This window comes from Canis lupus, chromosome 23, assembly GCF_011100685.1.
Source record: "Canis lupus familiaris isolate Mischka breed German Shepherd chromosome 23, alternate assembly UU_Cfam_GSD_1.0, whole genome shotgun sequence".
In the NCBI taxonomy this organism is placed as follows: Eukaryota; Metazoa; Chordata; class Mammalia; order Carnivora; family Canidae; genus Canis; species Canis lupus.
In genome coordinates, this window is record NC_049244.1 from 13325054 (window position 1) to 13348693 (window position 23640).

The 23640-nt window shown below is 34.2% G+C and overlaps 1 protein-coding gene across 2 annotated transcripts in view; it reads right to left on the reverse strand.

The window, feature by feature from the left end:
* The window catches only part of STT3B (STT3 oligosaccharyltransferase complex catalytic subunit B), a 106724-nt gene that overhangs the window by 41058 nt on the left and 42026 nt on the right, over positions 1-23640 (reverse strand). For both annotated transcript variants that reach the window (XM_038570618.1, XM_038570619.1), the window contains exons 2-3: positions 20239-20347; positions 15779-16066 (exon numbers count right to left, since the gene is read on the reverse strand). In XM_038570618.1, the coding sequence (XP_038426546.1) occupies positions 15779-16066; positions 20239-20347 (397 nt within the window). The remainder of the gene's footprint in view (positions 1-15778; positions 16067-20238; positions 20348-23640) is intronic.

Below are 23640 nucleotides of genomic sequence, written 5' to 3' on the forward strand. Positions count from 1 at the left end.
CAGATCATTTACATAAAATGAAAAATTTCAATAAATACTTCACACCAAATTACTCATAAAGAAACAAAATCAGAACAGAACTATGTCAATAAAAATTGAATTAGTATTTAAAAATCATCCCAGGTTGAGACACAATACCAAATCCTATAAAAATTCTTTCAGAAAACAAAGGAGAAGGAAACACTTCCCTAAACTTATTTTAGGAGCTCAGTATAACCCTCATATCAAAGCTAGACCGGAGCATTTGGGTGGCTCACTTGGTTAAGCGGCTATCTTCAGCTCAGGTTGTGATCCTAGGGTCCTGGGATTGAGCCCCTATCATTGGGCTCCCTCATCAGTAGGAAATCTGCTTCTCTTTCTCCTTCTGCCCCTCCCCTGCTTGTGCTCTTGCGAGAACATGCTCTCTCAAATAAATAAAATCTTTAAAAATAAGATAAAAAACAAAAACAAAAACAAAAGCCAGACAAATGCATCACAAGAAAACATGAGTTAATATCCCTCATGGATATAGATAAAAAAAAATCTTAAGAAAATATAAACAACACAAAACCACCAATAGAAAAAAAGGATTATGTGTCACAAGTGGAATTGATTGCATGAATTCAAAATTGTTTTAACATCTGAAAAAAAAAAATTAATGCAATGGTTCCCAACTGAGGAATAGGGAGAATTTACTCCTGGCATCTAGTGTGTGGAGGGGTTAAGGGATGCTGCTAGATACTCTATAACACAAATGTAGTACCCCCAAATGTCAATAGTATTTAAGTAGAGAAACTTGAAGTAATATAATTAAGAATGAAACCATATAATCATCTCAATAGACACAAAAAACTACTGACAAAATCTAACACTGATTGATAATAAAAATTCTTAAACTGAAAATACAAGAAAACTTCCTTAAGCCATGATAAAGGACATCAATTAAAAAAAAAACAAACCCATCATACTTAATGGTGAAAGCCTGAATGCTTTCCCTTTAAAATCAGGAAGGAAAGGATGTGCATTTTTAATGCTTCTACTGAACACTATGTTAGAAGTTCCAAACAATATCATCAGGCAAGAAAACAATATTTTAATTTCTGTTCATAGAAAGATATTGTTAAAAAAAAATAAGACAAGCTACAGACTAGGAGCAAATGTTTGCTCAACCCACATCTAATAGATAACTTATTTCCAACATATACAAAGAACTCTTAGAACCCAATAATAAGAATACAACCCAACCAAAACAGGCAAAAGGTCTGAAGAGAGCCATTTCACCAGAGAAGAATCAGAATTGGGAAATAAGCATATGAAAATATGCTCAATTGTTTGTCACTGGAGAAAAGCAAATTAAAATCATGAGATACCACTATATACCTACTAGAATGGCTAAAATTTAAAAATCTGAACATATCACATGCTGGTAAATGCAATGCCTCACATTTTGGTTGAGAGAATGAAAAATAACATAGCCACTTTGGAAAACTGTTTGGCAGTTGTTATAAAATTAAACATGTACTTATCTTACAAACTAGCAACCCCACACACCTAGGCATTTGTCCAAAAGGAATACTAATATATGCCCATATGCTGAACTGTATGCAAATATTTATAACCACTTTATTCATAAATGCCAAAAATTGAAAAATAAGCTATAGTATACTCATATAGTACACACATACTACTCAGCAATAAAAAGTAACAAACTAGTAAAAAATGCAACAACATGGATGACTGTCTAAAGTCTTATGCTAAGTGAAGTAAGCCATACATAAAGGGTCACCTCCCTTACTGTATGTTTCTACAACACAGCATTATGGAAAACAAACTCCCAAAGATATGTAAGATAGAAATCAGATCTGTGGTTGCAAGAAATATGGGTTAAGGAGAGGAATGATTGCAAAGACAGAGGAGAAATCCTTAAAAAAATTCTATAGGAGGCAATGATACGTACTGTTCCCAATACTATTTTATCTGTATCGGCTCTATTGTTGGTGAGTGGTAACAACAACACAAACAGGTACTCCTCAATTTCTGTGTTCCTACAATGTTTTATACATTAACTTACTTAAACCACATAAGATAGGTACCTTTATAACTTCCATTTTATAGTTGACGTAATAGACACGGAGGTGGTTTAAACAACTCCTCACAATAGAAACTGAAATCCAGGTAAGAGGAAACCAGACCATGGCAGTTTGGCTCCAAAGACTCTACTTTTAACCACTTGATCCTGACAAAAAAAGATTAGAAACTAAAGAACACTAATCTAAAAGCATATTCAAAAATGTCTGGAAACAGTGCTTTGAAAACAGAGTACTTTATCTTAAAAAATTTAAAGACCTAACTTGTAAAAGGCATTAAGCAATTGGTTTAAAAATAAATACACCAGATGAGGAATTAGTAGACAAGTTACATTTACATTTTAGAGATTACACAGAAAACGTTTTCAACTTCATAAAGTCATTTGGGTACAAAAAACTTTTCATAGTATTCAGAGCTGTTATTATTTTTACTTTCAATTGGTAAAGATCAAACTTGAAGTAAATGTAATTATCTACTACAACTCTGTAGCTAAAACATTTTTTATATTTATAAGAATACTGAATGAGATTAAGTGTCAAACACCTTACCACAAATCAGAAAATGAATCTTTATGCCAGAACTCCAAAACAACTCCTCATTTCAAATACTGGAGCTGCTTTTACTTTAAACCTAACTTATTTTAAATATGTTGGTTTAAAAAACAGAACAAAGGAAAAACTCACAAAATAATCTTTTAGTCCTTAGTGAGGATGCTTTATTATTATTCTGTTACGCTATCATTCTGAAAAGCAATAGGATACTGATAATTCCCCTAACTGCTCATCAACTTCATTTAACTCTGTATAATCAACATACAAAACAGCACCAGTACCACACCGTGTTCTACAAAAAGATGTTGAATTAATAAAAAAAAAAATTATGGCATTTAAGAAAAAAAGTTGTAATGGAGAACTAATGGAATTCATAGAGAAATACAAAAGACCCCAAGTATCCAAACAAACCAAAATTACTAGTGTTTAAAAGCTAACTAGCATTATTTTAACTTTGATTTAGAACTCTAAATTTAGTCTTCTACATACTTAAACTAATACAATTAAAATTATTAGTTTACATTTCTGCACACACATGTATAAAAATCTAATTCTGTGACATCAACAATCAAAAAGGTAAGAACAGAGTTGTAAGGAAGATTTTTTATGTACTATTGAAGATGAGCTAGGATAAACTGAAGTAAGAGCATTATAATAGAATGCTAAATGTAACCTGCATGGTAACCACAAAGAAAACAGCAATACAATATAGACCAAAAGGAAATGAGAAAGGCATTTAAACATTTCATTACAAAAAAATCAACTAAACACAAAACACAGTAATAAAGGAGATAAGGGACAGAAAAGCTACTAGGCATATAGAAAATAAATGCAAAGTGACAAATAAGATCTTTCTTATCAGGAATCACTTTAAATGTAAATGGCTTTAAGTTAAACTCTCCAATCAAAAGACAGAGACTGGTAGATTGGATAAAAACACATGGTCCAATTATATGCTCGGGCATTCACTTTAGATCTAAAGACACAAATATATTCAAAGTTAAAGGATGGAAAAAGATATTCCATGCAAACAGTAACTAAAATGGAGCAGTTAACTATACTGATGTCAGACACAAGAAACTTTAACTCAAAAAACTTTTGCAAGACAAAACAGGACAATATATATTAATAAAACTTTCAATACTACAAGTACAACAATTACAACATTTAGACACTTAATGACAGACTATCAAAATATATGAAGCAAAACTGACAGAAATTAAGAAAGAAACAATTCTTTATTAGTTAGAGACTACAGTACCCCACTCTGAATAACTGGTAGAACTAGACATAAGTAAAGAAGACTTCAGAGGACTTCACAAAATAGACCAACTAGACACAATAAGATCAGGATACGCATTCTTCTCAAGTGCACATGGACATTCTCTAGGATAGATCGTATGTTATAGGCCACAAATTAATTCTAAAGAGACAGATATCATAGAAAGTATATTCTCTGACCACAATGGGAAGAAATTTGATTATCAATAACAGAAGTGAAAATAAAAGAATTGTAAGAGTGCTATGAGTAACTGTATTCCAACAAATTAAATAACCTAGATGACATGGACAAATTCCTATAAATATAAAACCTACCAATACTAAATTCATGCAGAAACAGAAAATCTCAACAGACCTGTAACCAATAAAGAGACTGGATCAGTAATCAAAACTTTCAACAAGGAAAAGCCTGGGACCTGATGGCTTCATTGGTAAATTCTATAAAACATTAACAGAATGTATATCAATTCTCAAACTTTTCTTTAAAAACTGAAGAATATGAAAGCGTTCCTAATTCATTCTATCAAGCCAGCATTACCCTGATATCAAAGTCAGATGAAAACACTACAAGAAAACCTACTGATCAGTTACCACCTATGAACATTGATGCAAAAATCCACAACAGAATACTAAAAACTAAATTCAGCAGCATGTTATGAGAAATGAAAACACCTGAGAGAAAGGAAAAGGATCATAAAATGATATAGAAGACACTTAGAAAATCCAAGGAAATCCAAGAAAAACAGTGAGACAAAATGATATTTAAAACTACAATTAAGAATAACTTCTCAGGTGCACATTATATGCCACAGAGCACTGCTTTTGGCAAGGTAATGGTAGGAAGAGAAGGAGCTTCCTGTGAATTGCCATAAAAGGCTCAGTAAAGAGCTATAGCACTTCTTTCCCACCACTTCCTTGGCATCACTGATTCCCATCTCTGAGAAACCCTCCTCCCCTGATACTCACCTGCTGAGTTAGTGATCCTGTATAGTACTGCCTCAGCAACATCTAACACCCCATCATCCTAATAACCTCAAAGAATTGAATCCTATTAACCTTCTTTCTCATTAGTCTGTGAGTTCACTGAAATAGGGATGATTCTATTTTTGATGATGAGTTACAGTCATAAGGAGTTGACATCTTTGTAGGACTCAGACTTAAAACCAAAACTTTAAACTCCATTTATTCAACTAATGCTGACGTAAACTTTGTATTCAAAATGGTTTGTTACTATAAGCATGAAATTTAAATTATTGAGAACTTTGTGGTTCATATTCCTTCTCTGGAAGAACTTTTATTAAGAAACAATATTTGACAAGGGCACCTGGGTGGCTCATTGGTTGAGTGTCTCTCTTTGGCTCAGGTTGTGATCTTGGGGTCCTGGGATTGAGTCCCGTATCGGGTTCCCTGTAGGGGCCCTGTTTCTCCCTCTGCCTGTGTCTCTGCCTCTCTGTGTCTCTCATGAATAAATAAATAAAAATTAAAAAAAAAAAAAAAGAGTAACTTCTCAGAGGGGTACTTGGATGGCTTAGTCCTGGGAATGATGGAGCTCAACAGGGAGTCTGCTTCTCCCTCTCTCTTTTTGCACCACACCCCACTTATATGTACCTGCAAACTCTCTCTCAAATAAAATCTTAAAAACAAACAACAAACACAACTTCTCAGAAATAGTATCAATCTACATGTTGAAAAGGATGAACATAACCAGAAAGGTCAGCTTTTGGACACACCTAGGAAATTTATTACTTTACTGATATAGAAAAAAAAAAATCTCTATTACTTCAGGAAAAAAAGACCACATTTCTCCACGCCCCCCACCCCCAAACAAGGAGATTTATTTTTTTTTAAGATTATTTATTTGACAGAGTGTGTGTACATGTGTGCCTAAGTAGAGGAGGAGCAGAAAGAGAAGTAGACTTCCTCCCTCAGGGAGCTCAATCCCAGGACCCTGAGATCATGACCTGAGCTGAAGGCAGATGCTTAACTAACTGAATCACCCAAGCACCTCCATGTTTCTTTTTATTTTTTAAAAGATTTATTCCATATTAGGTTCCCTGGGGAGAGCTTGCTTCTCCCTCTGCCTATGTCTCTACCCCCCCCCTCTCTCTCTCATGAATAAATAAATCTTTTAAAAAAAGGATAAATAAAATCTTTAAAATAAATCTTTAAAAAATACATTTTAAAATATTAATATACAAAATATTACACAATAATATATATTACATATTTAGTAACATTATATTAATATACAATACATAATATAAATGCTATATGTGGAAAAGCCACAGCAAATATACTCAATGGTGAAAGACTGACATTTTTCCTGTAAGATCAGAGATACAAGACAAGGCTCACTTTTCCAACTTCTGTTCAACACAGTATAGTTGGCCCTTAATAATGCAGAGGTTAGGGGCACTGATCCCACACAGTTGCAAATCTGCATATAACTTCAGACTCCCAAAAACTTAACTACTAATAGCCTGCTGTAGACTGGAACCTCACCCCAACATAATCAGTTGATTGACACATATTTTGTATGTTTCATGTATTTTATAATGTATTCTAAAAATAAAGCCAAAGAAAATATTTTAAAAATTGTAAGGAAGAGAAAATACATTTATATTGTACTGTAGACCTTGAAAAAAATCCACCTAAGGTGGATCCATACAGTTCAGATCTGTGTTGTTCAAGAGTCAAATCAGGCAAGAAAAAGAAAAGGCACCCAAATTACAAAGAAGTAAAACGATTCCTGTTTGCAGATAACATGATCTTACATGTAGAAAACCCTAGATTCCATACATATACAAAAACTATCAGACCTAATAAATGAATTCAACTAAGTAGCAGGATACAAAGTCAATAAACAAATATCAGGTGTATTTTTATATGCCAACAATAAACAATCTGAAAAGGAAATTTCTGAAAAAATTTCAATTTCAATAGCATCGAAAAGAATACTACTTATGAATTAACCACTGAGGTAAGAGTCTTACAACAATGAAAACTCTAAAATACTGCCGTAAAAAGTTTAAACACATAAATAAAAGCACATCCCCTGTTTGTTCATGAATTGTTAGACAGTATTAAGATGCCTATCGTACTCAAAGTGATCTACGAAATCATTATAATTGGATTCAAAATCCCAATGACATTTTTTGCAGAAAAACCCATTCTAAAATTCATACAGAATTTCAAAAGACCCCTAATATCCAGAAGTATCTTGAAAAAGATTAAAGCCAGACACATTTCCTGATTTTCAACAAGGGTGCCAAGATCATTCAATGAAGGACAATCTTCAATAAATGATATCGGGAAAGCTGGACATTTGTGCAAAATAATGAAGCTGAACCGTTACCTAACATCATATACAAGATTAACATAAAAAGATTTAAACATGAGACCTAAAACCCTTAGAAGAAAACCAGGGTAAAAGTTTCATCACATTAAATTTGGCAATGATTTCTCAGATAAGACAAAAGGAACAGCAACAAAAGAAAGACAAATTGGACTTTATGGAAAATTAAAAATTGTCAAAAGACATTATCATAGAGTAAAAAAAGGCAACTCACAGAATGGGAGAAAATATTCAGAAGTCATGCATTTTATAATACATTGATATTGAGAATAGAGATCTACTAAAACTGATCAACAACAACAAAAACCTGACTCAAAAATGGGCAAAGGATTTTATAAACATTTCGCTAGATATACAAATGGTCTTTTAACCGCAAAGATGTTCAACATCATTAGATACCAGGGAAGTACAAATCAAAACTACAATGAGATACCATCTCATACCCATTAAGATGGCTACTATCCAAAAAGAAAAAGAAAAGAAAGAAAAAACAGGTACTGACAAGGATGTGGAAAACCTGGAACTTGTACTGCTTATGGGAATGTAAATTGGTACAGTGGCAATGGAAAACAGAATAGCATTTCTTTTAAAAAAAGGAAATAGAATTATCACATGATCTGGCATTTCACTTCTGGGTACATACCCCAAAGAACTGAGAACACGATCTCATAGATATCTGTACACCCATGTTCACAGCAACATTATTCACAATAGTTAAAATACAAAAGCAACCCACATAACCATCAACAGATGAATGGATAAACAAAATGTGGTATATTAACAGAATGGAATGTTATTCAGCCTTAAAAAAAAGAAGGAAATTCTGACATGCTACAACACGTATGAACCCTGAGGACATAAGTGAAACAAGCCAGTAACAAAAAACAAAAACTATGTAATTCCACTTATAGGAGATACTTAGAGTAATCAAAAGCACAGAGCCAAAAGTGGAATGGTGGTTGTCAGGGGATGGGAGAGGGAAGAATGGGGAGTTATTGTTTAATGGATATAGTTTCAAGTATCATTAAGGTGAAAAGCTATGGAGTTGGATAGTAGTGATGGTGAGTGTATTTAACATCACTGAACTCTATACTTACAAATGGTTAAGTTTTATGTGTATTTTACCATAATAAAAAGAAACCATGAGTCGACCTCTTACCTTAGGTGATATATTAAAAACACACACATATAGGAAAAAGGTAAGTATTGGCAAGAATTCATAAAAATTAAAACCTTCCTACATTGTTGGTAGGAATGTAAAATGGTGCAATCCTGTGGCAAACAGTCTTGGGGTTTCTCAGTCTACACAGAGTTACCATATGAACCAACAATTTCACTCTTAGATATATACTAAAGAGAAGTGAAAACATACATCCACACAAATACTTGTACACAATGTTGTTAGCAGGACTATTCATAATAACATGTGAGAACAACTCATATGTCCCATCAACTTATGATGCCTAAAAAAAATTCAGTATACTCCTATAATGATTTGGCCAATTAAAAGGAATGAAATACTTATGTGTGTCAACATGAATGATTATGCTACATGAATGGAAGCCATATGTAAAAGGTCACATATTTTATGTGGGTTTTACTTATATGAAAAAGTCCAGAACAGGTTTAGTCTGTAGAGGCAGAAATTAAAATTAATGGAGAGACAGGGAATTGGGAAAACACAGAGTTTCTTCAGGGAGTGATAAAATGTTCTGTATATAAATAGAAGATACTTAAAAACACTAATTTGTACGCTTTAAAATGGCTGAAATGGTGATTTTATTTTGTTATGTGAGTTTGTCTCAGTTAGATTTTTAAAATATTGAAAGGTAATTAAGATATCAGTTATGGCACTCCTGCAATGGCTCAGACTCATGGTACGCTTATAAGGAACTAAACACCTATGTGGCGTTCAGTCCGTTGAGCGATCGACTCTTGATTTCAGCTCAAGTCACGATCTCAGGGTCCTAAGATCATGCCACATTTCCAGGCTCTACATTGAGTGTGGAGCCTGCTTAAGATTCTCTCTTCCCCCTTCCCTCTGACCCTTCCTGCCTCCCCTTGTGTGCGTGCGTATTCTCTCTAAAAAACAAAAAAATAAAAATACCTTTGTATACAGACAATATCACTTTTGCGTTTCTTAAAAGCATAAAAAAATAGGTAAGTGATAAAAAGCAAATGGTAATAATATCCAGATGATGGTTTCTGTACATCATTTCTGCTTTCAAATTTCTGACAAACAGGATTTATTTATTTATTTATTTATTTATTTATTTATTTGAGAGAGAGGGTGCATGTGGCAGGGGTTAGGGGGAGTGCAGAAGGAGAGTCCGTCTTAGGCTGACTCCGCAGTGAGTGTGGAGCCCAGGGCAGGGCTCGATCTCACATCACCAAGATCACAATCTAAACTGAAACCAATAGTCAGATGATTCCTAACCAACTGTGCTACCTAGGCACCCCAGGATATAGTGTTTTTTAAATTACAAAATATAGTAGAAGAGTAAAGAACAGCCATCCAGACTTCTAAATGAGAATGCTTATGTGCTTCAGATGATTTATTTATTTTATATATATTTATTTTTTATTGGTGTTCAATTTGCCAACTTACAGAATAACACCCAGTGCTCATCCCATCAAGTGCTCCCCTCAGTGCCCGTCATCCAGTCACACTCACCCCCCGCCCACCTCCCTTTCTACCATCCCTTGTTCGTTTCCCAGAGTTAGGAGTCTCTCATGTTCTGTCTCCCTTTCTGATATTTCCCACTCATCTTCTCTCCTTTCCCCTTTATTCCCTTTCACTATGTTTTATATTCCCCAAATGAATGAGACCATATAATGTTTGTCCTTCTCCAATTGACTTATTTCACTCAGCATAATACCCTCCAGTTCCATCCACGTCAAAGCAAATGGTGGGTATTTGTCATTTCTAATGGCTGAGAAATATTCCATTGTATACATAGACCACATCTCCTTTATCCATTCATCTTTCGATGGACACCGAGGCTCCTTCCACAGTTTGGCTATTGTGGGCACTGCTGCTATAAACATCGGGGTGCAGGTATCCCAGCGTTTCACTGCATCTGTATCTTTGGGGTAAATCCCCAGCAGTGCAATTGCTGGGTCATAGGGCAGATCTATTTTTAACTCTTTGAGGAACCTCCACACAGTTTTCCAGAGTGGCTTCACCATTTCACATTCCCACCAACAGTGCAAGAGGGTTCCCCTTTCCCCACATCCTCTCCAACATTTGTGGTTTCCTGCCTTGTTAATTTCCCCCATTCTCACTGGTGTGAGGTGGTATCTCATTGTGGTTTTGATTTGTATTTCCCTGATGGCAAGTGATGCGGAGCATGTTCTCATGTGCTTGTTGGCCACGTCTAGGTCTTCCTCTGTGAGATTTCTCTTCATGTCTTTTGCCCATTTCATGATTGGATTGTTTGTTTCTTTGCTGTTGAGTTTAATAAGTTCTTTATGGATCTTGGATATTAGCCCTTTATCTGATATGTCATTTGCAAATATCTTCTCCCATTCTGTTGAGTGTCTTTTAGTTTTGATTTCATTGAATTTTTTTTACCAATACAGTTGAACCTCTCTTAAAACTCCTTCCTCAAAATTAATCATACTATACTGAGAATAACCACTACCATGAAGTTGTTGTACATGATGGATATATAACCTATATTTTTGTATACAACATATGGTATGATTTGTATTGTGTAAAATTTAAATAAAGATATTATACTGTACATATTCTACCTTAACTTATTTTTCAACTTGGCATTACATTATCAGATCTGTCAACATACGTACTTTTAAAATATTAAAAATTATACATTAAAAGGCCTCAAACAGATGTTCCAAATTTTGTGGGATTTTCCCTCATATGCATGAAATAAAGACTGTTTTTAAACATTTTTGGATGATTACAGCAGCATTAGCAGCATTCTACTGCTTGTCATCATCTTCATCTCCATGGGTGCTTTCTTCTGAAACTCAAAAATCAAGCAACAATCTACACTGTTGACAACATTTTCCTCTGAGATTTCTTGCCAAAGTATAAATTTCCACGAGCTAAGTAATTTTAAAAGATGTAATTATTAAAGAGAAAAATAATGCTCCCATTTACCTAGATACCTAAAAATTTACTTAAAATATAAAGAAGTATTCACATGTAAAAATTTTGGCACTTTTCAACACTGAAGAAGCATGAACATAGGCTACAGATAATAAACAAATGCAAGTTTTAAGTTGAAGCCAATACTAAGTAACATCCTTTTACATGTTAAAAAGAACATAAGTTTAGAATAACTTGGCAAAATACTTCTGGTTCCAAATCTAAGGAACAATTCTATCCTAACAAAAAGTAAAAAGCTGAACAGACTGAAAAATCAACAGCTCTTCTTGGATTTGTGAGGAATGACAGAGGACAAATTGCTGCCCTCAAGATTAGAGACACACATGCAAAAACAGTGACACCAGTGGGAACTGATAAGGGAAAACAGTGGGAAATCTGAATTGTTTAAGGAATGGCTAGAAGCTCAGTGTGAACAATTCAGTGTGGGAACTTAAAAAGTCTAGGGTGGACCCAGTCATACAAGGACTCCACAATTCTGTGGGATTTACCTCCGAGGTTCTTATACAGATATGAGACAAATCCTCTGGTTTCCAGCACAAAAAAGGGAAAAAGGAACCATTCTGAAATATGCCTGAGCATTCTGTTCTTAACAAGGCCTGGAGAAACTGACATGGGGGAGAGGAAATATACAACTCTGATCAGCTTTAGCTAACCACCCTATTGACTTAAGTAAGGCAGGAGGAGGAGGGTAACACAAGGTTTACAGTCCAGCTTACTAAAAGACTCAAACTTAATCATACAACTAGAGAATGCTTTCCCTCTCCACACACCATAACTCCACATTACTAAAGGCTTATTTACCACAATTCCTTTTACTTAGTACATCAGAAGAAGACAGAGAAATAATAGAGTATTCAAAACAATAATGACAGAAAGTTTTGTCAAACTAATGTCAGACACCAAACCACAGATCCAGGAAACTAAAGCGCTAAAGAAAAAAATGCCAAAAAATCAAACTACACTGTACCAGGCACATCTCTGTCGAACTACAGAAAATTAAAAATAAAAAAGCCTGAAAGAATCCAGAGGAAAAACACTTTGCCTAGAGAGGAACAAAGACAAGAATTATATGACATCTACTCAGAAACCAAGCAAGCAAGAATAGAATAGAATAAGATATTTCATGTACTGAGAGCAAAAACACCAACCCAGAATTCTGTACCCTGTAAAATTATACTTCAAAAGTTAAGGAGAAATAAAGACTTTTCCAGACAAAAAAAAATTGAGAGAACTTCTTGACTGTACATCTGCCTTACAATAAACATTAAGTTGTTTAGAGAAGAAAAATAATACAGATCAGAAACTAAGACCTACATAAAGAACAGAAGAGCACTGAAGATGGAATAAGTTAAAATAAAAACTATTTCAAGTGCCTGGGTGGCTCAGTTATGCATCTGCCTTCAGTTCAGATCATGATACCAAGGTCCTGGGATTGAGCCTCTCATCCAGCTACCTGCTCAGTGGGGAGTCTGCTTTTCCTTCTCCTTCTGCCCCTCCCCAGCTCATGCTCATGTTCCCTCTCTCTCTCTCTCTCTCCTCTCTCAAATAAAATCTTTAAAAAAATCCATTTCTTCTTAATTGATCTAACACATTAAGTTTTTTGAAAATAATACTGTGTTCTATTCTGTACGCTAATGAGTATACCTTACATATATATATGATTATATATGCATGACATGAATGACAGTAATGATACAAGGAACAAGAGGGAGGAATCAGGATTATTTTGTTATTAAAAAGTACTCCCAATACTTGTGAAGTAGTATAGTTTTCTTTGAAAGACAATTTTGAATAGTTGTAAATGTCTGCTGCAAACTCTATGAGAACTACTAAAACAGCAAAAAATAAAACAAAAACTGATATGCTAAGAAAAGAGAGAAAATGGAATCCTATAAAATGTTAAGGTTAAAACCATAAGAGGCAGAAAAAGAGAAAGGGCAAAACAGGAAACAGAGCAGGGTAACAAACAGAAAACAGTAACACATATAGTATAAATATTAATCAACTATATCAATAATCACTCTGAATGTCAACAGTCTAAATGTACCTATTAAAAAATGAATTGAGAGGGTGGATCAAAAAACAAGACCCAACTATATATTGTCTGCAAGAAACACAAAGATTAAAAATAAACAGATGGCAAAAAAATGTACCGTACTAACACTAATTGAAGCTAACACTAATCAAAAGAAAGCAGAAATAGCTATACTAATTTCAGATTAGATGTCAAAGCAAGTAAAGATATTAGGGATAAGAAAAGCTATTACATCATGGTAAGGGGATTAATTCGCCAGAGGACAGAACAATCCTTAAAGTCTATGCACCTAACAACAGAGCATTAAACTAAGGGAGGAAAAAACTGACAGAAATTTAAGGAGAAATGGATGAATCCACTACTTTAACGGAGACTTCAAAACCTCTCTCAGAAATAGACAGAAGCAGCAGGTAGATAATCAGTAAGGACATAGCTAAACCCAAAATCATCAATAAAATACAAACTATTTCATCCACAACTAGGAAAATATACATTCTTCTCAAGGCCACATGGAATATTCGCCAAGATAAGCGACATTCTGGGCCATAAAATATATCTTAACAAATTTAAAGAATATGTCACATAATGTGTGTTCTTAGCCCAGAAAGGAATCAAACGAAAAATCACTAACAGAAAGATAACTAAAAAACCAGGAGTAAATAATATACTTCTAAATAACACATAGGTCACAGAATAACTGCCAAGAAAAAATCAAAAATATTAACTAAATAAAAATTAAAACATAATATTAAAATTTAGAAATAGTAGTGCTTATAGGGAAATTTATAGTACCGAATGCATATATGAAAAAAGATCTAAATCAGTAATCTAAGTTTCTACCTTAAGAAACTAGAAAAAAAAAAGACAATTTAAATCCAAAGGAAGGAGATGAAAAAAGAATCACAACAGAAATCAGTAAAACTGAGAAGAGAAAAATCAATGAAACCAAAAACTCCTTTGAAAGATCAACAAAATCAATAAGGCTTTAACATACTAAGAAAAAAAGAGGACACAAATTACTACTAGAAACGAAAGAAGTGATGTGACTACAGATCCCACGGACAATTTATTAAAAGGATAATAAATAGTAGGAATAACCTTATGCCCACAAATATAATAACCCAAATGAAACGGACCAATTCCTTAAAAGATAAAATCTGCCAAAATTTACACCAGAAGGAGATGATCTAAATAAATCTGTATCTATTAAAGAAATTCAATAATAGTTAATAATAACCATAGTTAATAATAACCTTCCAAAAGAGAAAATACCAGGCCAAGCTAGTACTTGAGTACCAGGTTCATGAGTGAATTCTACCAAACATTTAAGGAAGAAATTATACCAATTCTCTATAATTTTTCAGAAAATAGAAGTGAAGGGATTACTTTCCTAACTCATTCATGAGATCAGAATTATCCTAATATCAAAACCAGACAAAGACATTACAAGAAAACTACAGACCAAAATGTATCAGATGTAAAAATCCTCAACAAAATATTACCAATTCAAACCCAGCAATATATCATAAGAACTATATACCATGACCAAGTGAGATTTAGCCCCTGGTATGAAAAGCAGGTTCAACATTTGAAAATTAATTAATGTATTACATCAAATTAAAAAAATCAAGGGAAAATGATCAACAGATACACAAAAAACATTTGACACAATCCATCCATTCATGATAAAATCAGCAAGCCAATTAATAGGCTAGAACTGCTTCAAATTGATAAATATCTACCAAAAATCTATAGTTAACATCATACTTAATACTGAGAAGCTCAAAGCTTTCCCACTAAGATCAGTAACAAGGCATAGATGTCCCCTCCCACCACTCCTTTTGAACATTATACTGGAAGTACTAACTAATGTGATAAAACAAGAAAAGGTATATAGATCAGGAAGAAGTAACTTGGCAACAGCAAAATAATGCTAGTTTTGCAACAGAATTCAAAATCCCAAGCCACTAAATCACATTTCAACTTTCTGAAGTATTTTTGACCCCTTTCCCCACTCAAAAAGAAACAAACAAAATCAGTAGGTGGCTTTTTGACAGCCTCTTTTTTAGAGCTATGACATATAAAGTAAGGATATTATCATCATCTGTAAAATAGGCATAACAGGATTGTTGTAAATGATCATATACACATGGCTGGCAGGCAGGGAGTGGGAGAGCATGCACAGGAGAGAGATACATGACATTTTAAAATTATTCATTATTAAGTTTACCATAAATAGTAATAGGTCCCTGTGTGGAACTATAATTGATACAGGACAAATGTGTACAACCTAGAGCATTTCCACACAAAGTTCATGAGTATTCAGTAGTAGCAAAACATGGAGTGCTACTTACCCACAAATAGTATGTGAACTGAAGTGCAAAAATAGCAATGCCTTCATTATCAAAGGAGCCAGCTACTGACCGAGAAATGTAACCTGGTACAATAGCAATAAAACAAGCAGCTAAAAGTCCTGCTCCTTGGTTCCAAAGTTCTCTGGTAAGCAGGAAAGTAGATATAGATGTAAGGCCGCTAAAAGTTGGTGCAAGAAACACACATACATCTCTTATATGAACTGTTATGTTCAATGTATTTAAAATCCAATGGATAAGGCCAGCTGTTATCATCAACCCTGGGTAAACCTAGGAAGACAAAAATGGAAAATCTAATTACATATAAAATAAGGTAGCTTAAAACACTAAAATAAGTTCTTTTACTATTACACAATGTTCTAGTAAGTTTGAGAGTAAGATCTCAATACAGTTTGCCTTCTTCACTATGGTTCTACACTACAAAATTAAACATTCTTTTATATTGGATGCAAAACAGAAGTTCAGACATGGAGCAATAGATATTCAAATAAAAAAAGGTCAGAAAGAATAAATCATCATAAATGAAAGTGTTTCGAAATGGAAAACCAGGCAACTTACTGACTCCACTACTTTTTCACTATAAAACAAAGTCCTAGTCTAACTTACTCTTTAAGTTTGGGGTTTTAAAATGTTTCAACTTTGCCCAACTTTTATATATATGAGGGAATGAGAAAAAGGAGAAGAAAAGTTATGTTCAATATTATGCGTCTTCCTTCCTTTCAAAGCCAAGATTTAGAATATAAACAATTCTAGCTAGGTATAAAAACCTAGTCAATTGATGAATTCAAAGATATCATGGGACTCTTGGAATGTTGAACATTTTTATATCACTTAAGGTGATGTAAGGATGGAAGAGAATATGGGGCATCCAGGTGGCTCAATTGGTTAAGTGTCTGCCTTCAACTCAGGTCATGACCTCAGGGTGCTGGAATTGAGTCCTACGATGGGCTCCCTGCTCAGCAGGGAGTCTGCTTTTCCCTCTCCCTCTGCTCCTCCCACCCCCCTCATATTCTCTTTCTCTCTCAAATAAATAAATAAAATATTTTAAAAAAAGGAGAGATAGAAGAGAATAATAATGAATTAGAAGAGGCCAGTTAACAGTTATATTCCTTAACCTCACTATAAAAGAGGAAGATGAAACATTAGGAGGACCCAGAGAAAAATAAGCAGAATATTGTTTTTAAGCTACTCATGTGATTAAAATGTGTATTGACATTTCCATACTTACCTAAATCCTAAAAGATTCCTTCCTTTCTCCATTATAGAAACTACCAAAAAAAAGTTATGAATTTCTTTCCTAGCTATATTATGTAAAACTGTAAATTCTCTATGATCTTTACCTCTTCCCTTGCTTTTTTCTCCTTCATATTTATCACCATTTCACGTACCTTTTTATCACTTACTTTATTCATTGTGTATTAACTCAACACCCTCACAAGGTAAGCTCTAGAAGAGCAGGAAAATTTTCCTTAGCACCCAGAACAATGATTGGCACAAAATGACACACAATACCTGTTGAGTTACATATGGAAGGAGAATGGGATTAAAGTAAAGTGTGGCAATCATCACAATTCTTAAAAACTAAAATTTTGTTCCTTTTCAAAGCATAGGTTCCAGTGTATGATTTTGACAGCTCTATTCAAAGAAAATGAAAATAAATCTGAAAATACATCTAAAGGTAGTCAATATATCCATGATAATAAAGCAAACTAAATGGACAAAATATAGCCAAAACACATACAAGTACAGGATCTAAAAACCTTAAAAACAAACCAAACAAACAAAAAAATCTCATATTTAAGTTCAAAAGAAAGGGAACCCTCTAGATACCAAAAATAAAGAGGGAATTCAAAGTAGATACAGAAGCCAAGGGAGCCCAAAAAAGAATACAAACCACTCCAGGCCAGATATACACCTTAGGGACTGGAGGTTGGCAGGGTTACTGCTCAATACAGGTATCAGAGAAAATGCCTAATTCCCAGCACAAACCAAGCTTCTGTTTATGAAACTGGACTAGACAAATTATACCCATCCATCAAGGGATTCAGTAAGAAACTTTGTGCCTTACTTCCAAACCTCAGAATACAAACAAAATGAGAAACTCATTCAATACATGTGTGAATATGGGTTCCATGTTTATAACAACTTCAGATGTGAGAAACCTCAAGCTAAGAAATAACCTCTAAAAACTGTCCTAGAACCAATGAAGCCCCTATGGCCTCTAGTGAAAGCAAATAAGAAAGATTATTACAGAAATGGTCCCAAATACTAGGACACCAAAAGTCTCAGAAAACAAACTCCCAGTAAGGATTAATTCAAAATAAAAAGTTAGGGCAGCCCGGGTGGCTCAGCGATTTACCACCACTTGCTTTCAGCCCAGGGCATGATCTTGGAGACCCGGGATCGAGTCCCACATCAGATTCCCCACATGGAGCCTGCTTCTTCTTCTGCCTGTGTGTGTGTGTGTGTGTGCGTGTGTCTACCCTGTGTCTCTCATGAATAAATAAAATCTTTTAAAAAAGTTTTTTAAATAAAAAAAATAAAAAGTTATAAACATACCCAGAAACAAACTATAGTCATCAAATATTACAATAAGGTAATTAGTACCATGAAGTGCAGATAATAGCCATCTAACTCATCTCTAACCACTCAATACCTTCCTAATTTGCTCTGGAGACCATGACTCCTCTCTTTGTTTGGGTATCTCTGTTTACATCAAGGATAAGAAAATGCCCCAGATTAGAAACAACACCTTATTATCATGGACAACATATTCTTTCCAAACAGGGAGGGAACCAGGGAACATTTATAAAATGTGGCTATATGCTAGGCCACAAATCAAGTCTCAATAATTTCAAAGGACTGAAATGACAGGATTTGTTCTCTAACCATAATATAAGTATAAAGCAAAAAAAGATAACTATGAAGTCCACTTATGTTTACAAGTTAAATACAATTCTAAATAACACATGAAACAGCAGGAATGATAATGGAAATTGAAATAAATTTCAACTTGAATGACAATAAAAGTACTATGGATCAAAACTCAGGCATTATAAATGTAGCTAAAACAGTGATATGTGGGAAATTTATAGCTTTAAAATAAATACATTAATAACAAAGAACGGTTATTGAACCAACTATATCAAGAAGTCAGAAAAACATCAAAATATACCCAAGAAAATAGAGGAAGGAAATAAATCGAAATGCAATAAAAGACTAAAATAATCAAAAAGTCAAAGTTTCTTTGGGTTAAAAGATCTAATAAACTGATAAACCTTTGACAAAACAGATCAAGAAAAAAATAAGACTAAACACATCTTTAGGGACGCCTGGGTGGCTCAGCTATTGGGCGTCTGCCTTCGGCTCAGGGCATGATCCCGGGATCCGGGATCGAGTCCCACACATCAGGCTCCCTGCATGGAGCCTACTTCTCCCTCTCCCTGTGTCTCTGTCCCTCTGTCTCTCTCATGAATAAATAAATAAATCTTTTTTTAATTAATTAATTAATTAACACATCTTTCCCCAAAGATGTCTATCTTGCACTATCTCTTCAACATTCTCCTTACATTCCAGACCATAAAAATATTTCCCTTATGTCACATTCTGAATATAATAGTTCCCCGTGAGCTATGATCAGTACTCAATTACCTGAAGTAACTTAAGGCAGCTTTAGGGCCTAAAAATTAAAATGATCTGGGGGCGCCTGGGTGGTTCAGTCGGTTAAGTGTCTGATCTTGATTTCAGTTCAGGTCATGATCTCAGAGTTGTGACATCAAATGCCAAGTCAGGCTCTGCACTGGGTGTGGAGCCTGCTTTAAGATTCTTTCTCTTCCCTTTCCTCTGCACCACCCCCAAAAAAATAAATAAAATTATCTGGGCAGCCCGGGTGGCTCAGCAGTTTAGCACCACCTTCAGCCCAGGGCGTGATCCTGGGGTCCCGGGATTGAGTCCCACGTCAGGCTCCCTGCATGGAGCCTGCTTTTCCCTCTGCCTGTGTCTGTTCCTCTCTCTCTCTCTGTGGCTCTCATGAATAAATAAATAAAACCTTTAAAAAATAAAAATAAAAAATAAAATTATCTGATTCTTCTAAATTTCTATTTCTTTTCAAAAAAAAATTTCAATTAAGTTGCTATAGAACAAAACAAAAACACAAATAACCTGAACTTAAGATGTAGTATGACAAGAAATCCTCTTTCCCAGTCTCCACTTGTCAGAAATAGCGGCTAGTGTGAGGTAACCCAAATGTGTGCAGAAAAGGTGGGGAAGCAAAGGGGGGAAAGGGAATGTCAAGAAGAGATTTAGTATATTAAATACTAGATAATCAGCCACAGAAAATTGTATTAGTTAACTATACAAAGGTTTCAAGGATCTCCATCACCTTAACAACTAATGATTTATAAAACTTTATGATTAACATAAATAACTGCAGATATACTTACAGTACCACCTACTATTCTTCCTAGTGGATACCATGCTCTTTCATCAAACCAATTTAAAAATTCATAGAACCCATGGGATGCAAGATGATGTGTTGATCTATAGTTAAACCTAGAGAAAAGAGGAAAAAAGGAAATGTTATGAAAATGTGCTTACCAGAAAGAAATAGCCCTATCTTGTTAATACTATAAATGTAAATATATGGCTACATACTTATTTCTTTCATAGAAATTGAATAATATTATTCTCCAAGGAATAGGCTTATACTACTTGTATATGACTAAAAACAAAGGACCCCCCCTCTTCAAAAAACCACACTTACAAAATTAATAATGCTCAAATTAACATTTGGCCATTGCTTAGATACAGGTGGCAGTACACAGCTATATATTTGAACAAAAAAGGTGAGGGTACATGGAATTCACCACATGGTCCAAATCAATGATTCTCAGAAGATAAAGAATCACTGACGGAAGACAGCAACAAAACGAAAGAAGCATACCTGACATGATCACCTTCAATTCTACAACCCTAAAGACTACAGGAATAAAGAATAAATTATAATCGCACTAGAACCATAAGAGAATAAACTATTTGAGCACTGTAAAATGAGAATATGACCTTAAGGAATGAGAAATTTAATCAATGAAAGACAAAAGACAAATGAGAAGAAATGCACTGCAGCATTTTTAGACAAATTTCAACAAATACAAAACTAAGCACACCTAAAACAATTTGAGAAAAGTAAGCAATATGAAAGCTATGCATCACATACAATTGGAATGCCACAGGAAGCAGAAATGAGCCTATCTGAAGAGACTAAGAAGCCACAGCAGCCTGAAAGGATGTAACAACTGTAAATATGTATGCCCCTCAACATCCAAGCACCTAAATATATTAAGCAAATGTAGCAGATCCAAAAGCAGAAACAGACAGCAATACAATAGTATTAGGGGACTTCAATATCTACTTTCAATACTGGACACATCATGCAAAGAGAGTATCAGTAAGTGATATCAGGCTTGAACTACACTCAAACCAAATGAATCTAACAAATTAATATAGAACATTGTATATGACAGTGGCAGAGCCCATATTATTCTCAGGCACATACAGAATTTTCTCCAGAATATATCATATGTTAGGTCACAAAAACAAGTCTTAACAAATTTTAAAAGACTGAAATTATATCAAGTATCTTTTCCAACCATCATGATAAGACTCTAGAAATCAATAAGAAAACTGGAGAATTCAAAAACATGTGGAAATTGAAAATATGGTCCTGAACAATCAATAAGCCAAAGGAGAAAAAAAGAAGGACAATTAAAAACTCTCTTGAGACAAACACAAATGGAAATATAATACAGTAAAACTTAGAGAATGCATCAAAAACAATTTAAGAGGGAGGTTTAGAGCAATAAACATGTACATTAATATAAAAACAGATTTCAAACAACGTAACTTTACATCTCAAGGAACTAGGAAAATAAACGATGTCCAAAATTAGAAGAAAGAAAATAACAAAGATCAGAGCAAAGACAAATGAAATAAAGACTAGAAAAACAAAGATCAACAAACAAAGAACTGGTGATTTTGAAAAAATAAACTGACAGAACCTTTAGCTAGACCAAGAAAAGAGAGACGACTCAGATAAATAAAATCAGAAATGATACTACAAAAATGCAAAGGATCATAGGAGACTACTATGAACATTTATATATCAACAAATTGGACAACTAGAAGAAATGAACAATTAAAAAACATATAACCTACATCAAGATTGAATCAGGAAGAAATAGAAAATCTAAACAGACCAGTAAGTAAGAAGATTGAATCAATAATCAAAAATTTCCCAAGAAAGAAAACCCCAACAAGATGGCATCAATGGCAAATTCTATCAAACATTTAAAGAATAATTAATGCCAATCCTTCTCAAACTCTTCCAAAAAATCAGACAATACTTCTAAAACTCAATTTATGAGACCAGATTTACACTATCAAAGCCAAACAAGGGCACTAGAAGATAAAATTATAGGCCAATGTCCCTGATGAGCATACATGTAAAAATCAAGAAAATACTAACAAATCAAATTCAATAGCACATTCTTCAATACAACATGATCATAATCATACAGCATGATCAACAGGTATTTACCCCTAGGAGTTGAGGATGGCTCAATATATGGCAATCAATAAATGTAATATACCACGTATTAATAAAAATGATGAAAAAATCATATGGTCATTTCAATAGATGCAGAAAAGACATCTGGCAAAATTCAACATCCTTTCCTGACAAAAAATTCTCAACAAATTGGGTATAGAAGGAAGGGTACCTCAACATAATAAAAGTTACACATGACAAGCCCACAGCTAAATCATACTCCATGGTGAAAATTTAAAAGATTTTCTTCTAAGATCAGGAACAAGACAAGGGTGCCCACTGTAAACACTTCTATTCAACATAAAACTAAAATCCTAGCCAGAGCAGTTTGGGGGGGTGGGGTGGGGAAGGCATCCAAGTTAGAAAAGAAGAAGCAAAACCGCAGCGGACATGATCTTATATACTGAAAAACCTACAGACAAAAAACATCATTCAAAACTCCGCTGCATTTCTATGTACTAACTGAAATATCTCAAAGAGAAATCAGGAATGCAATCCCATTTACAATAGTATTAAAGTCAATAAAAGGGCAGCCGGGGTGGCTCAGCAGTTTAGCGCCGCCTTCAGCCCAGGGCCTGATCCTGGAGACCTGGGACCGAGTCCCCCATCAGGATCCATGTATGGAACCTGCTTCTTCCTCTGCCTATGTCTCTGCCTCTCTTTCTCTGTCTCTCTGTGTGTATCTCTCATGAATGAATAAATAAAATCTTTAAAAAATAAATAAAGTCAATAAAGTACTTAGGAATTAATTTAACCAAAGTGAAAAACATGTACACTGAAAACTACATGATGAAAGACCTAAGTAAATGGAAAGATATACCATGTTCTTGGATTGAACCATTAATATTGTTAAAATGACCACAGTACCCAAAGCAGTCTATATATTCTATGCAATCGCTATAAAAATTACAATAATATTTTTCACAGAAATAAAAAAATAATCCAACAATGTGTATGGTACCACAAAAGACTTCGATTACACCCAAGGCAATCTTGAAAAGAAGGTGGTATCACAAAGGTGGAGGACTTCAAAATCTATTACAAAGTTATAGTAAACGAAACAGTATGGTACTGGCATAAAAAAAAAAAGAAATAGACCATTGGAACAGAATATAGGGCCAAGAAATAAAATCACACATGCGTGGAGTCAATTAATCTTTGACAAGGGTGCCAAGTATAAGCAATGGGGAAAGAATAATCTCTTTGATTAATGGTGTTGGGAAAACTGGATATTACATGT